This window comes from Bombina bombina, chromosome 6 (assembly GCF_027579735.1).
Source record: "Bombina bombina isolate aBomBom1 chromosome 6, aBomBom1.pri, whole genome shotgun sequence".
In the NCBI taxonomy this organism is placed as follows: domain Eukaryota; kingdom Metazoa; phylum Chordata; class Amphibia; order Anura; family Bombinatoridae; genus Bombina; species Bombina bombina.
The window spans coordinates 654,184,548-654,196,895 of record NC_069504.1 but is presented as its reverse complement, the minus strand read 5'-3'; the positions used below and the strand labels follow the sequence as shown (position 1 = coordinate 654,196,895).

Here is a 12,348-nt window from a genome sequence, read left to right as displayed (position 1 = left end):
GGTTTTTTTAATCAGGTCTGATGAATTATTTTCTCTAACTACAGTCACCACGGTATCATATGGTTTCTCCTATGCATATTTCCTCCTGTACGTCGGTCGAATGACTGGGGTAGGCGGAGCCTAGGAGGGATCATATGACCAGCTTTGCTGGGCTCTTTGCCATTTCCTGTTGGGGAAGAGAATATCCCACAAGTAAGGATGACGCCGTGGACCGGACACACCGTTGGAGAAAGTAATTTATCAGGTAAGCATAAATTCTGTTTTTAAGGATACCACTACTCCGGGCTCTCAATATGATCTCCTGTTGTAATTCTGATTTGCGGTTACTCCACAGCTACAGGTAGGGACTGAAAATAGTTAGAAGGGCTCCTCTATACCCCTCTCGAAATTCCAGAAAAAGAAAAAGCAAAGTCCCAAAGCGTAGCTCTCATAAAATATTTAAAAACTTTAATTTTCATCTAAAACAGATAACAGCAAACATAATTTAGATAAAAAAGAATGGTCTAACGCCTTTCGGCTAGCATGTTGCCGTATTCATAGACCTATTCAAATCATATCCAGCAATACAATATATAGGTCTCTAATTGCACATTAATTGGATTAATTAACTGGTGAGACTACTGGTGAACAAATAATATCTGATTTATATCGCAAACCTATTGCAGGGAATGCATTATTACACGCTACCAGTAGTCACCCTAGACATGTATTCAAGGGAATTGTAAAAATACAGATCATGCAAGTAAAAAGAAACTGTTCAGAAAGTGTACGGACTATCAGAAAGAGAGTAAAGTAACAGATCATTTAATAAATAGGGGTTACCCTAAAAAAATGATTCTAAAGGCAAAGAATGAAATGGATAAATACAAACGAGAAGATCTATTAAAAAAAAGTTGTGGACTCATTTTGATGGAATATAATTGAAGCTATAAAAACACTTATAAGAGGAGGTGACAGATCCCAGATTTTAGGTAGGCAAGAAGTCTATTCGATATATAGATTAAAAACCCAGATTCCACTGGGATACAATTCGGAATATGATATTGTAAATTTTGGGAAATGAATCAGGCAATAGGAACATGGAATAAATGTAAATGAAAATGTTTATTTGGAAATAAGGATTACCCTATGTGTTATATACATCTATATAAATATATATGAGTCTTATGTGAACTAATGGATGCCTATAAATATAAAATGAATAATTACTGATCTATAGATAACTGCTGAGTATAAAGCCTGTGTAATAACCATATGATACACTTTAAATATTGCTTGTATATACCGGTATGTAAATTATATTACTCTATCTCTAGAATTGTAAAACCTATTTATCATAGCGACTATACGATTGGTCAGACTGTATTCAAAAGCAGTTGATTATAGGCTAAGCCAAAAGATTAAGGACAAACAGAAAAAATCATATGCATCCAATTAATGTGTAATTAGAAACCTATATATTGTATTGCTGGATATCATTTGAATAGGTCTATGAATACGGCAACATGCTAGCCGAAACACGTTAGACCATTCTTCTTTTTGTCTACATTATGTTTGCTGTTATCTGTTTTAGATTAAAATTAAAGTTTTGAAATATTTTATGAGAGCTACGCTTTGGTACTTTGCTTTTTGTTTTTCTGAAATGTTTATAAGCAATGATGTATAAAGACTTTGGTGATGTCAGATATGAATTTTAATCTGGTGCTTCCCAAGAGATCCGAAGGACCATCCAACACTGGCTCAAGTCAAACTGGTCAAAAAATCCCTATCTACCCCCGAGAGGAAGAATAGAGGACCCCATGAGATATCCCAAGGACCAAATCAAACTTAGAGCAACCAGAGGTTGCCACAGGACCACTGTCCAGGGAAACAAACTCTCTAGGAGGACAAGGACCAGAAGATAGGTCCATATACAGGAGAAAACCGTCACTAGGATGACCGGAAGGCCACCCTCATATTCCTGACACAGCACCATACCAACTATGGTGTTCCAGAAAACCGTGAGTTCTCCCTTGCAACCTAGACAAGTCAAAACCCATCCGGCAAGACAAGCAAGGACCGAAAAACCGTCCTAGCAGCTTAAAAAGAGCTCTCTAGGAGGTCACAGACCCACCTGTGAGTAAAACTCGCGATGACCAATCAACAGACAGCAAGCTGTCCTAAGCCATCATGGGACTCATCCCACCGAGAAGTGCCGAAAAATCTCGACAACAGCTCCCGACCCAGAAAATTCCGGATGCCAAGGAGCAATCTGTCCCGGCAGCAGCCGCCAACAGAATAGAGATGGCCACTAAGAGTCCCCCCCATCAAAGGGGCAGACAGATGCACTACAAGTAAGCGGTCCATACTGCAAAAGCAGGCTAATCCCCGGCCTTCCTTCCAGGATAACGGTCCCAGCCCAAGGCTAGAGAAAGACCGACGACAAGAGTCTCATACCTTCAGAAGAAAAAAGGATGGATCTACTAGGAATCGAAACCCCAGAGTAGAACTCTGACCGCTACTAAAAAAATTGACATGCTACCCTGAACCATGACAGGAACGTCATGCTGGGGTCCAAAGACACCTACACTGCAGCCTTCCATAAGAGGAACACTCCTCAAGGGAAGAAAGCACTCTGACCCACAGCATTCTGATACCAGAATTCAGCTTTAAAGGTCTGGGAGGCATTCTGCTCGAAAGAGCTGTGTGAGTATTTGAACCTGTGACTCTGTGCTTACTACACTGTTTGCTTGTGGGTTGAGCCACAGCCAGTTCTTGTGAACGCAAGAGAGGGAAAAACCCTACGAGGTGAGAAAAACAAGGACCTACTGGCCCTTCACAGATACTGAGGTACCTCCAAATCAAGGAGAAAAAACGTAAGAACCCCTTCCCCACCCTTGGTGAGAAAAAGAGGATTAAGCAATGGTAACCACACTACCAATAGAGGCAAAACCCCAATATTGTCAGTCCAGTTGGTATAGCAACTGGAGTCTACCAGAAAGCATCAGATGCTCCAGTAGACAAGTAGGGACCTCGTCAGAAAACCTCAAACTGAAGCGTCAGGCTGATATTATTCTCCCATGACAGCCAGAAACCCCTACCCCCTCCAAATTGACACGGGGAGAACCAAACCCTAAGGTTAAGCAGGACCGTCCATACCCGTTCCAGGCAAGAGGTCCTAAACCGGAGACCTCGAAAATGGAACTGTTTCGAATATCTAAAATTGCTGAGGAGCCCAGAAGTCGTCTCCTATGATTAGGAGCGCCCCCCGAACAGCACCTTTCGCTATTTAAAGAACTAAGCAACATCCACAAACCCAAGAGTCTGTAAAAAAAGACTCCCTACCGGCTTAGGAAATGGGCAACCAGTACCCCTGGATTGCAAGGTAATCCATGTAGAGAGGCCTAACGACCTGACCCACACACTGGAAAATATATATGGTCAATTTCCTGACCCCAGACAGGCAAAAAGACTAACTGCTTAATCGCGTAGGGCTAAATCTGCCAATCGATGGCCAGCATCCAAAAGTCTAAAGACCATAGGATGACAGGGGGCAATTCTTATCTTGAGAAGACAACAGTCTCCAGAGATCCTTGCAGGATAGGTCTCCCGACATCCTTGAAATGGGATAACGGGAGCCTCGCAGCACCTGGTAGAGAGGCAGGGCTTCACTCTACATACTAGAGAAAACAAAACACTGAGAAAAAGGACATGCCCGCACTTCTAGAACAAACAACCCAACCCCAGACAGGAGGGAAGAAAACATCGCCACCGCAAAAAAAATGTGACTAGGCCACAGAGTCGTCATCCGGAGATACTACAAGAGAAGACGCAAATCTTCCACCAGATACTAGATCTCCGGAAGTCAGTTACATCTCCAGACTCCAAAGGAATGGAAACCTACGGTTCCGAATCCCCAGGGACCCTAGGAACCATGATGACATCTGAAAAAGTCGGTCACACATCTCAAGTAATAATGCCAGAAAGAACCAACTTATATCGGAGCTCACAACCTTCCTACCAGAAGCGTTGGATCTACGCCCCAGGCCTCACGTTGTAGAAGGATCCGAGCCCGGAGTCCATAACACTAGGCCATAAAAGACATTTTTTTAGAATCCAACAGGATAATCACCACAAGTGTAACATGAACCTAAGAAACAGCAGACAGCACCCGACCAGTACCTGCCTGGTACAGAAACACTCCAGAGCTGTCCAAGGTCCAAGAAAAATCGACCCAAAGGTTCGATAATATGAACTATAACCTCAGTCTTAACCAAGGGAACCGAGTAAGTGCCCATGCGACCATATCAGTTCCAGAGAAAGAACGTTCCCCAAAACGGAGGTTATATCAGACGTGAGCTTATACAAAAATATCAAATACATCCTTCCGGATCAAAAATAAAAGTAAGGCAGCACCCTCGGGTGAACACCCAAGGAAAAAAGATACGCCAACTGGACCAGCTGATCAGAGGCCCTCTTCACCTAAGCTCAGAACTGGAACTGATACCTAAAAGAAAGAAAATAACGGAGACGTCAAGGAGATTACTTCATCCCCAAGCGTCTAACCCAGTTTGGCATCCGGCATCTAAGGCCTTTGATCCCTTGGCCCACTAGGACTGGGATCCTCTAGCAACACCAAAACATGCCTTAGTAGGACACGAAGACGTGCCAACCTATAACGGAAGGCAAAATGATCTCTCACCGTATCTACAAACGACTCCTGCCCAAAGGTTGGGGCTCCTGAAGCCTCAGAGACCCACGCTTCCCCAGGAGGCCAAACTGGATCGGACGGGCCCTGGTTTACAGAACACGGACAGTATCTTAAAAATATTTCACTTGGGAGATACAAATGAGCCAACTCCATAGATATGGCCATGCGGAACCGTGCAGAACCTCTGGAGGAAACAAGCCACCTTCCGGAGAAGGAGTAAAGGCCATAGGGACACCTCCCTGCATAGCAAAGGAATTTTCAGGGACCTGCGCCTCACAGGACCTAGAATCCTCGGGGGCGGATGGCTCAACGCACTCTGAGGACCCTGAATCGGGAGAAGAGAGTACACTGGAACGGCAATCGGAACATAACTGATGGGCATGGATAACCCGGGCTATTTCATATTTATCACAAGAAGCATTCTCCACATCGGAGACATCCGTGTCTAAAAAAAATCAGAATCCTCCATCTTGTGATTACAAAAAAGACAAACGGCACCTTTTGTACACCCCCAATGGCTGGGGCACTCACCACCTCCCGTGAACCAGACACCAACGAGCAGACTCTCACTGTCGCCACACAGTCAGCATACGGAAGTGAAAAACAGCGTAACCGCACCCGGTCACGAAGTGCACTGTGCAAGTCATAAAAAGAGTGCGCAAATCTAAAGATCACGCCAATTGATAAGACCGAAATGTTCCAAAAAGCCATGAGCCTAAAGTATTACTACACATCAGCAGATAGAACCACATAACAAACATAATTAAAGTCCCCCCTAATCAATAACCCCCTCAGGAGATATTAACCCATGATTCCTATTTTAAGATAAAAGGAGTCCCACTGGGACTCTACCTTCTCGTTAACATTACATTCTCATAATGAAGTAAAATTAAATGATCTTACCGTAATCTACGCCGTGGAACATGAACACCGCCCTTCAAGTGTGACAGATAGTAGCCTCGCTTCTGACATGGACTTGAGTGAATAAAGGCAGGCAGCGAAACTCGTCAACGCTGATTGCCAATGAGCTGTTAATCTGAGTCGGGATGGTTTTGCAGAAAGACTCTCCCTGCATCTCCGGACTCTAACCTTCCATCCATCCATACTCTCACTGAGAGGCTGACAGGATTACTTAAAACTCCAGTCCCATTTCAAAGAGTACTACCCTCCATAAGAGACTATCTCGAACTTCTGACACTTCTCTGCCAACCTCCTGTGACAAAATGCAAAGAATGACTGGAGGATAAGGGAAGAGGGGGAGGTATTTAAAGCCTTTGGCTGGGGTGTCTTTGCCTCCTCTTGGTGGCCAGGTTCTGAATTCCCAAAAGTAATGAATGCAGCTGTGGACTCTTCCCGTTTAAGAAGAAAATTAGGGACCTAAAACACCTCATGAAATGATCTCTTGTCTTAAGGACAAACATTGTGTATAATGGATGTGATTAAAAGATACTACACTCTTACTCTCCTGTAGCTAATCCCAAAGAGAGTGAACTAACCTCAAAAGGTTCACCCATAGACTAAGAAAAAAGTGTGTATTAGGGATAGCGCTATAAATAGCTGAGAGCTGGTGAATTGGACATATACTCGTTTGAGAAAAATATTATATAAATTAGTGCATATAAAAAGCCGATCTGTATTGAATGAGTGACAGCTTTGTGTATAAATTTGAAAAAAATATATCACTGATGATTAGTAGTGTCTGAAGGGGGGATATCAAACTATTGTTTAATGGCAACATTGGTCAGTTCTTAAACAATAGTTTGATATCCCCCCTTCAGAACTACTAATCATCAGTGATATATTTTTTTCAAATTTATACACAAAGCTGTCACTCATTCCAAACAGATCGGCTTTTTATATGCACTAATTTATATAATATTTTTCTCAAACGAGTATATGTCCAATTCACCAGCTCTCAGCTATTTATAGCGCTATCCCTAATACACACTTTTTTTCTTAAGGACAAACATTACTCATTATAAAATAATTTCAAATGAAAAGAGGTAGAATAGGAAACAAAAAAGAAAAGAATAATGTGTATCAATAAGAACACTAAGGACAATAAAGCAATTGGGCTGGAACTGGAAAAAAAGAATTAAACTACAGAGGGAGAAAAAGAAGGTGATAAAAGGAAAGAGTATATAGGAGACTACATAAAAGGAAGGAAAGAGTATATAGGAGACTACATAAAAGGGAGAAAGGATCAGAGAAATAAAAAAGCAGAAGAGAAAGGAGGAGCAGAGGAGAACTATTCACGGATGTAGTGAGAGAAACTGGAGTCATCTTAGCCTAGGACCAATATAAGCCCCAAAAGGAGGAAAATGCAAAACCCCACAACCCTAAAATTTTGTTGTAGTGAATCCCAGTAAAAATGAATGTTGTGGAACATGGCTAATTTTATTTCTCTTGAAGAAGCTATATACCTCTAATGAAAGTAGTTAATTAGTCCTAGAAAGTAAAAGGGAACCTGTGTGGATTTCTAATGTTGTGCTATACAGAAATGTTTGCTCTTAAGACCAGTTTGCAAAAGGTTAAGCCTAATTTTACATGAGCATTTGCATCTACAGTTGAGAAGGGATATTGTGGGTGTTAAGGTGAATGTGTCACCCATTAGATGTCTAAAGGTTAATTCAACTGACTACGAGAATGGTTGAAGAAGGGGTAAGGACCACCAGATGTGGATCATAGTGTCAATACTTCCACATCCCCTTCAACATTGTGGTGAGACTCTTGGATATAAATTGCTCGGTTGTGTAGGGGTTGGGTACCAGCAGATGAGTCATTTTAGAATTCCTTTCTAGGATATGCAGAGATACTGCGTGTGTATTTAACAATAAATAGAACATATTCTTCTGTGTGAAAAACATTTCGGGTTTAGTGCACTTGAATAAATTTGGTCTGGTTAATGTACGAGTATGGGTGTTGTTTTGTTTTTTTGCAGTTTGCACGCTTAAAGTCTACGGGAGAATACGCTAATGTGGTCAGGATATTTGAAGTTCAACTTTTTGCGTGTGTCAGGCTTTTGCTACAACGCTAAACTTTTACTTTCAACTTGTAATTCGAGCGCAGACGAGCATAAACAGCCTTTGTCTAGTGAAGTTAATGCAGGAGCACAAAATAGCAATCCACTCGTAATCTAGCCCACTGCCTTATGTTTGCTTTATTATGTATGTTTTGTGTCTACTGTTAAATTGTTATCTTATTTCTTTTAAAAGGGAAGGATGAAGCAAAATTTGAGTCTCTGACAATACAATTCAACCATAGGTATACAATGAAATATAAATATACACGGACCCCTTTGTTTGTTAAATAAACTTGAGTGGGCATTTTAATGCAAAAATATGCTCTGATAAGTTAGTGTTTCATCCCTATGTGTTTAATCCTCACAAAGGTATTAAACACATATGGGTCAATGGCAATCTTTCTGATATTTGCTCCTAATATCAAGTTTTCAAATGTGGCTTGTTTTTTGAGTAATCACAATCCCACATGTGTTCTGATTACACTGAAGTAATGAAATGCCCATCCATATTCTTTGTGAATACTTCAGTTAAGGAGTTTGTCATAAAAAATAAATAAATGTTACTGCTGCAGTATATACAACAGACACAAAGTATTCACAGCTATTGGACACTACTGCAAACCTAAAGGTTTAAATTATATATACAACAAATGTACAGGTTTGTAAGACTAGCAGGGCTGTACTGCCTTATTATGTTTGTTTATCCACCTTTGTTGGCGGAACTGGATAAACTTCTTCCTTCTGGCATATCCCCTTTAGTGTGGTCCTGGTAAGCTGCATAGTATAAAACTGTGCTGAGCTTTAGACCCCCTGACATATTTACAGTTTGCAGCTTATGAGCTTAGGCAATTTGTAATAAATTAAGGACAACTGAGTTCTTAACCAGCTTTAATTTTTAAATTTTTATTTACAGATATCAAAGGCCACTCCAGAGTATACCCATGAGAAAATACTTGTACCAGATAGGCAGTCAGCACTTTTTCATAGATATATCCTCAAAATCATTGGTTGTAGTGTATTTGTCAAACCTGATCAGTGTTGTGTTTACTGTTTTTAGTCAAGTTACGAACCAGCTTTTTAAATGGGAATATGTTTTGTATGTTTTGGGTCCTAAAGAGGTGGAGTATCTCTGCACTGCATATGTCCTAATATGTAAAATTATCAAACACTCTGGCTATAGCTTAAACTGAGGAACCTCCCAGTTAAAATAACGTTGTGCTTCTCTTTCAGCTGTCTCTTGGAGGACTGTTTACAGGACTTGAGGTTGGCCTACTGCAGCCCACATCATTGACTTTGATGTACTCCCTAGCCTCACCGTCCAACATCAGCAACCCAGAGGTCAGCCTAGAGCCAATGGAAATTTCCACGTACCGTTTGCGCTTCAGCTAGCCCCCAGCAAAGGAAATGAAAACCTCAGAGCACAATACTAATAGACCGGAAGACTGGCAGTTCCATAAATTAGTAAAGCTTAGGCGTCTATATGGGAACTTTCCAGCACTAGGAAAGCCAAAAGAAGAACAAAGGATACTCAAGGTTCTACTGCTGCCTATAAGGTTCTACTGCTGCCTACAAGGTTCTACTAGAGATTCAAGGTCATTCACCAGGCAAAGGTTTAAACGTACTGGCGGCATTATCATATAAAGAACTCAAGAGACCAACGTTGATTATTGCTTTAGAAAACAACTGGTTTATTTGTTGTCTTTTTAAACAACCTGATCCATGCTGCAGTTTCACATGAGTCATCTTAACAGTTTGAACTTTTACAATGAATCCCCAAGGGCTATAAAATATTACTAATATGATGACATTGTGATTTTATGAAGCCACCGGGGAATTTACTTTTTGTTTGTTTTTGTACAACTTTTGAGGAATGAAAATCCCATAAGGCCACAATATCAGTATTGTAGCAGATTTTATTTGTAATTAATGACTGTGATTCTTTACTATACCCTCATTAGAGGACTATGGGAGAATTATGCTGGCTATAATTTATTAAATCTGAGTCTAGGTATGTTATGCAGTGTACATACTTGTTTTTTTTTTCTTTGCCTATAAAATAGTATTTGCAATTATAGTTGGTAGTCATTGCCAATTAATTTGTTCAAAGCAATACAAAGTGGTCCAAGCAGCAGTGCTGTAAAAGACTTAGTTGTAACATTCTGCTAACTGTATATGCAGTGTTTATATGGTCTGATCAAATGCAAAATTATAACCTTGTTTTTATTATTTTAAAATGACAATAAAGTTGCCGCTGCATCTCACAACATATGAGAACACAGCACTCATCTCATGTTTAAGTTTATCATGTCAAACTTGAGATAAACATCTCACAACAGAAATACAGCAACATTTAAATACTCCAGAAAAAGTGTTCTCAGATCTTTTTAGTTATAAACGCCCCAACTATTTTTTATCATGCAAAATACCCTGTGACCTTTATATAGTATAATTGGATAAAACATATTAAAATAAATTTAGTCTTCAGAACTTGTTATAAAAGTGAAAGTACCTTAGTTAAATAAAAAGTAAAGATATTTTCAGTATTTTGTAAATCTTTATGTTTGTGTTTTTATACTGCTTGTCACTATCGTGCATTGCCTTTAACGTGCTTTTGCTGTAACACACTTTGTTTTTTGCAGCACTCTGGGATTCGCTTGCCTGAAGTAACCTCTTGTATACCGAGTGTTTGACATGCTAAAAATAGCAGTTATGTTATAGGTAACTCACATCACTGCTGTAATTTATTTCCATTTATTATAAAAAAAAAATTGGCTTTTGTTACATCATACATGCCTTCTAAAATATCATTCTTTTTGGCAAGAGGTTCACTTACACTGCTGATGTTGTTCATAATTGTTGCTGCTCATAGTGGTGAAAAATAGCACCATTTGCAGCAGGTATTCTAAATTTTAATATTCTATATGCTCAAATTTCCATGAACATGAGTACACACATTCCTGATAAAACAGAGTAAAAACATATACATAGAGAAAAAGATTGGGCTTTCCTAATAAAGTTGTCAGCCTTTTGAAAACAAGAACATTTCCTTCTTAATATAAGGAGAGTCCACAGCATCATTCCTTACTGTTGGGAAATACTGAACCTGGCCACCAGGAGGAGGCAAAGACATCCCAGCCAAAGTCTTAAAGGGACACTGAACCCACATTTTTTTTTCATGATTCAGATAGAGCATTACATTTTAAGCAACTTCCTAAATTACTCCTATTATCAATTTTTCTTCGTTCTCTTGCTATCTTTATTTTAAAAGCAGGAATGTAAATCTTAGCAGCCAGCCCATTTTAGGTTCAGCACCATGGATAGTGCTTGCTTATTGGAGGCTTACATTTACCCACCAATAAGCATAACCCAGGTTCTCAACCAAAAATGGGCCGGCTCCTATGCATCACATTCCTGCTTTTTAAATAAGGATAGCAAGAGAATGAAGAAAAATTTATAATAGGAGTAAATTAGAAAGTTGCTTAAAATTGCATGCTCTATATGAATCATGAAAGAAAAAAATTGTGTTTAGTGTTCCTTTAAATACCTCTCCCACTTCCCCCAGTCATTCTTTGCCTTTCGTCACAGGAGGATGGCAGAGAAGTGTCAGAAGATTTTGCAGTAATTCCTTAGGAAGGGTATCTGCCCTTTGATATGGAACTGGAGTTTTAAGTAGTCTTGTCAGCCTCTCAGTGAGAGCATTGACGAAAGTTAGAGTCTGAAGATGCAAGGAGAGTCTTTCTGCAAACCCCTCCAGACTGCCTGCTAACAGCTCCTAAGCAATCAGTGTTGACGAGTTTCACTGCCTGCTTGTTTTCTCACTCAAGTCCATTTCAGGAGCGATGCTACAAGACTGTCACACTTGAGAGGCTGTTTTTCTGTTCCACAGCATGGATTTTGGTAAGATTGTTTTAATTTTTACATATGTTAACAACGCTAGAAGATAGGGTCACAGTGTGGCTCCTTTTATCTTTATAGAATCATGGGTTAATATCTCCTGAGGGGGATTAATCAAATGTGATGCTTTGATTTTATGCTGCTTAATGTGTGAGATTTTATTGGGCTCATAGACTGTTTGTTTGTTTTGTGGCTGGAACACACAGGTTTTTACTTTCACTTTGAGTGCTGTGTAGCTTGGCATGCTTTTTCTCATAGCAGGGGCGGTCCTGCCTTGCGCACCATGTGACCGGAAGTGGTCTCTTTCTCTTGTTAAGTGTGTTCAGTCCACGGGTCATCCATTACTTATGGGATATATTCTCCTTCCCAACAGGAAGTTGCAAGAGGATCACCCAAGCAGAGCTGCTATATAGCTCCTCCCCTCACATGTCATATCCAGTCATTCTCTTGCAACCCTCAACAAAGAAGGAGGTCGCGAGAGGAGCTGGAGTTTTTACTTATCTATTCTTCAATCAAAAGTTTGTTATTTTAAATGGCACCGGAGTGTGCTGTTTTTCTATCTCAGGCAGTATTTGGAAGAAGAAACTGCCTGCGTTTTTTCTATGATCTTAGCAGGCGTAACTAAGATCCACTGTCTGTTCTCGACATTCTGAGGAGTGGGGTAACTTCAGAAACTGGGAATAACATGCGGAGTCCTCCGCAAATGAGGTATGTGCAGTACTTTATTTTCTGGGAATGGAAT

General features: G+C 40.2%; 1 protein-coding gene across 2 annotated transcripts in view; it reads left to right on the top strand.

Moving 5' to 3' along the window:
* MAN2A2 (mannosidase alpha class 2A member 2) overlaps positions 1-10,255 on the top strand; it is a 162,533-nt gene extending 152,278 nt beyond the window's left edge. For both annotated transcript variants that reach the window (XM_053717715.1, XM_053717716.1), the window contains exon 23: positions 8,943-10,255. In XM_053717715.1, coding sequence (XP_053573690.1) covers positions 8,943-9,101 — 159 coding nt within the window. In that variant the 3' untranslated portion in view covers positions 9,102-10,255. The remainder of the gene's footprint in view (positions 1-8,942) is intronic.
* Positions 10,256-12,348: the final 2,093 nt, after the last annotated feature.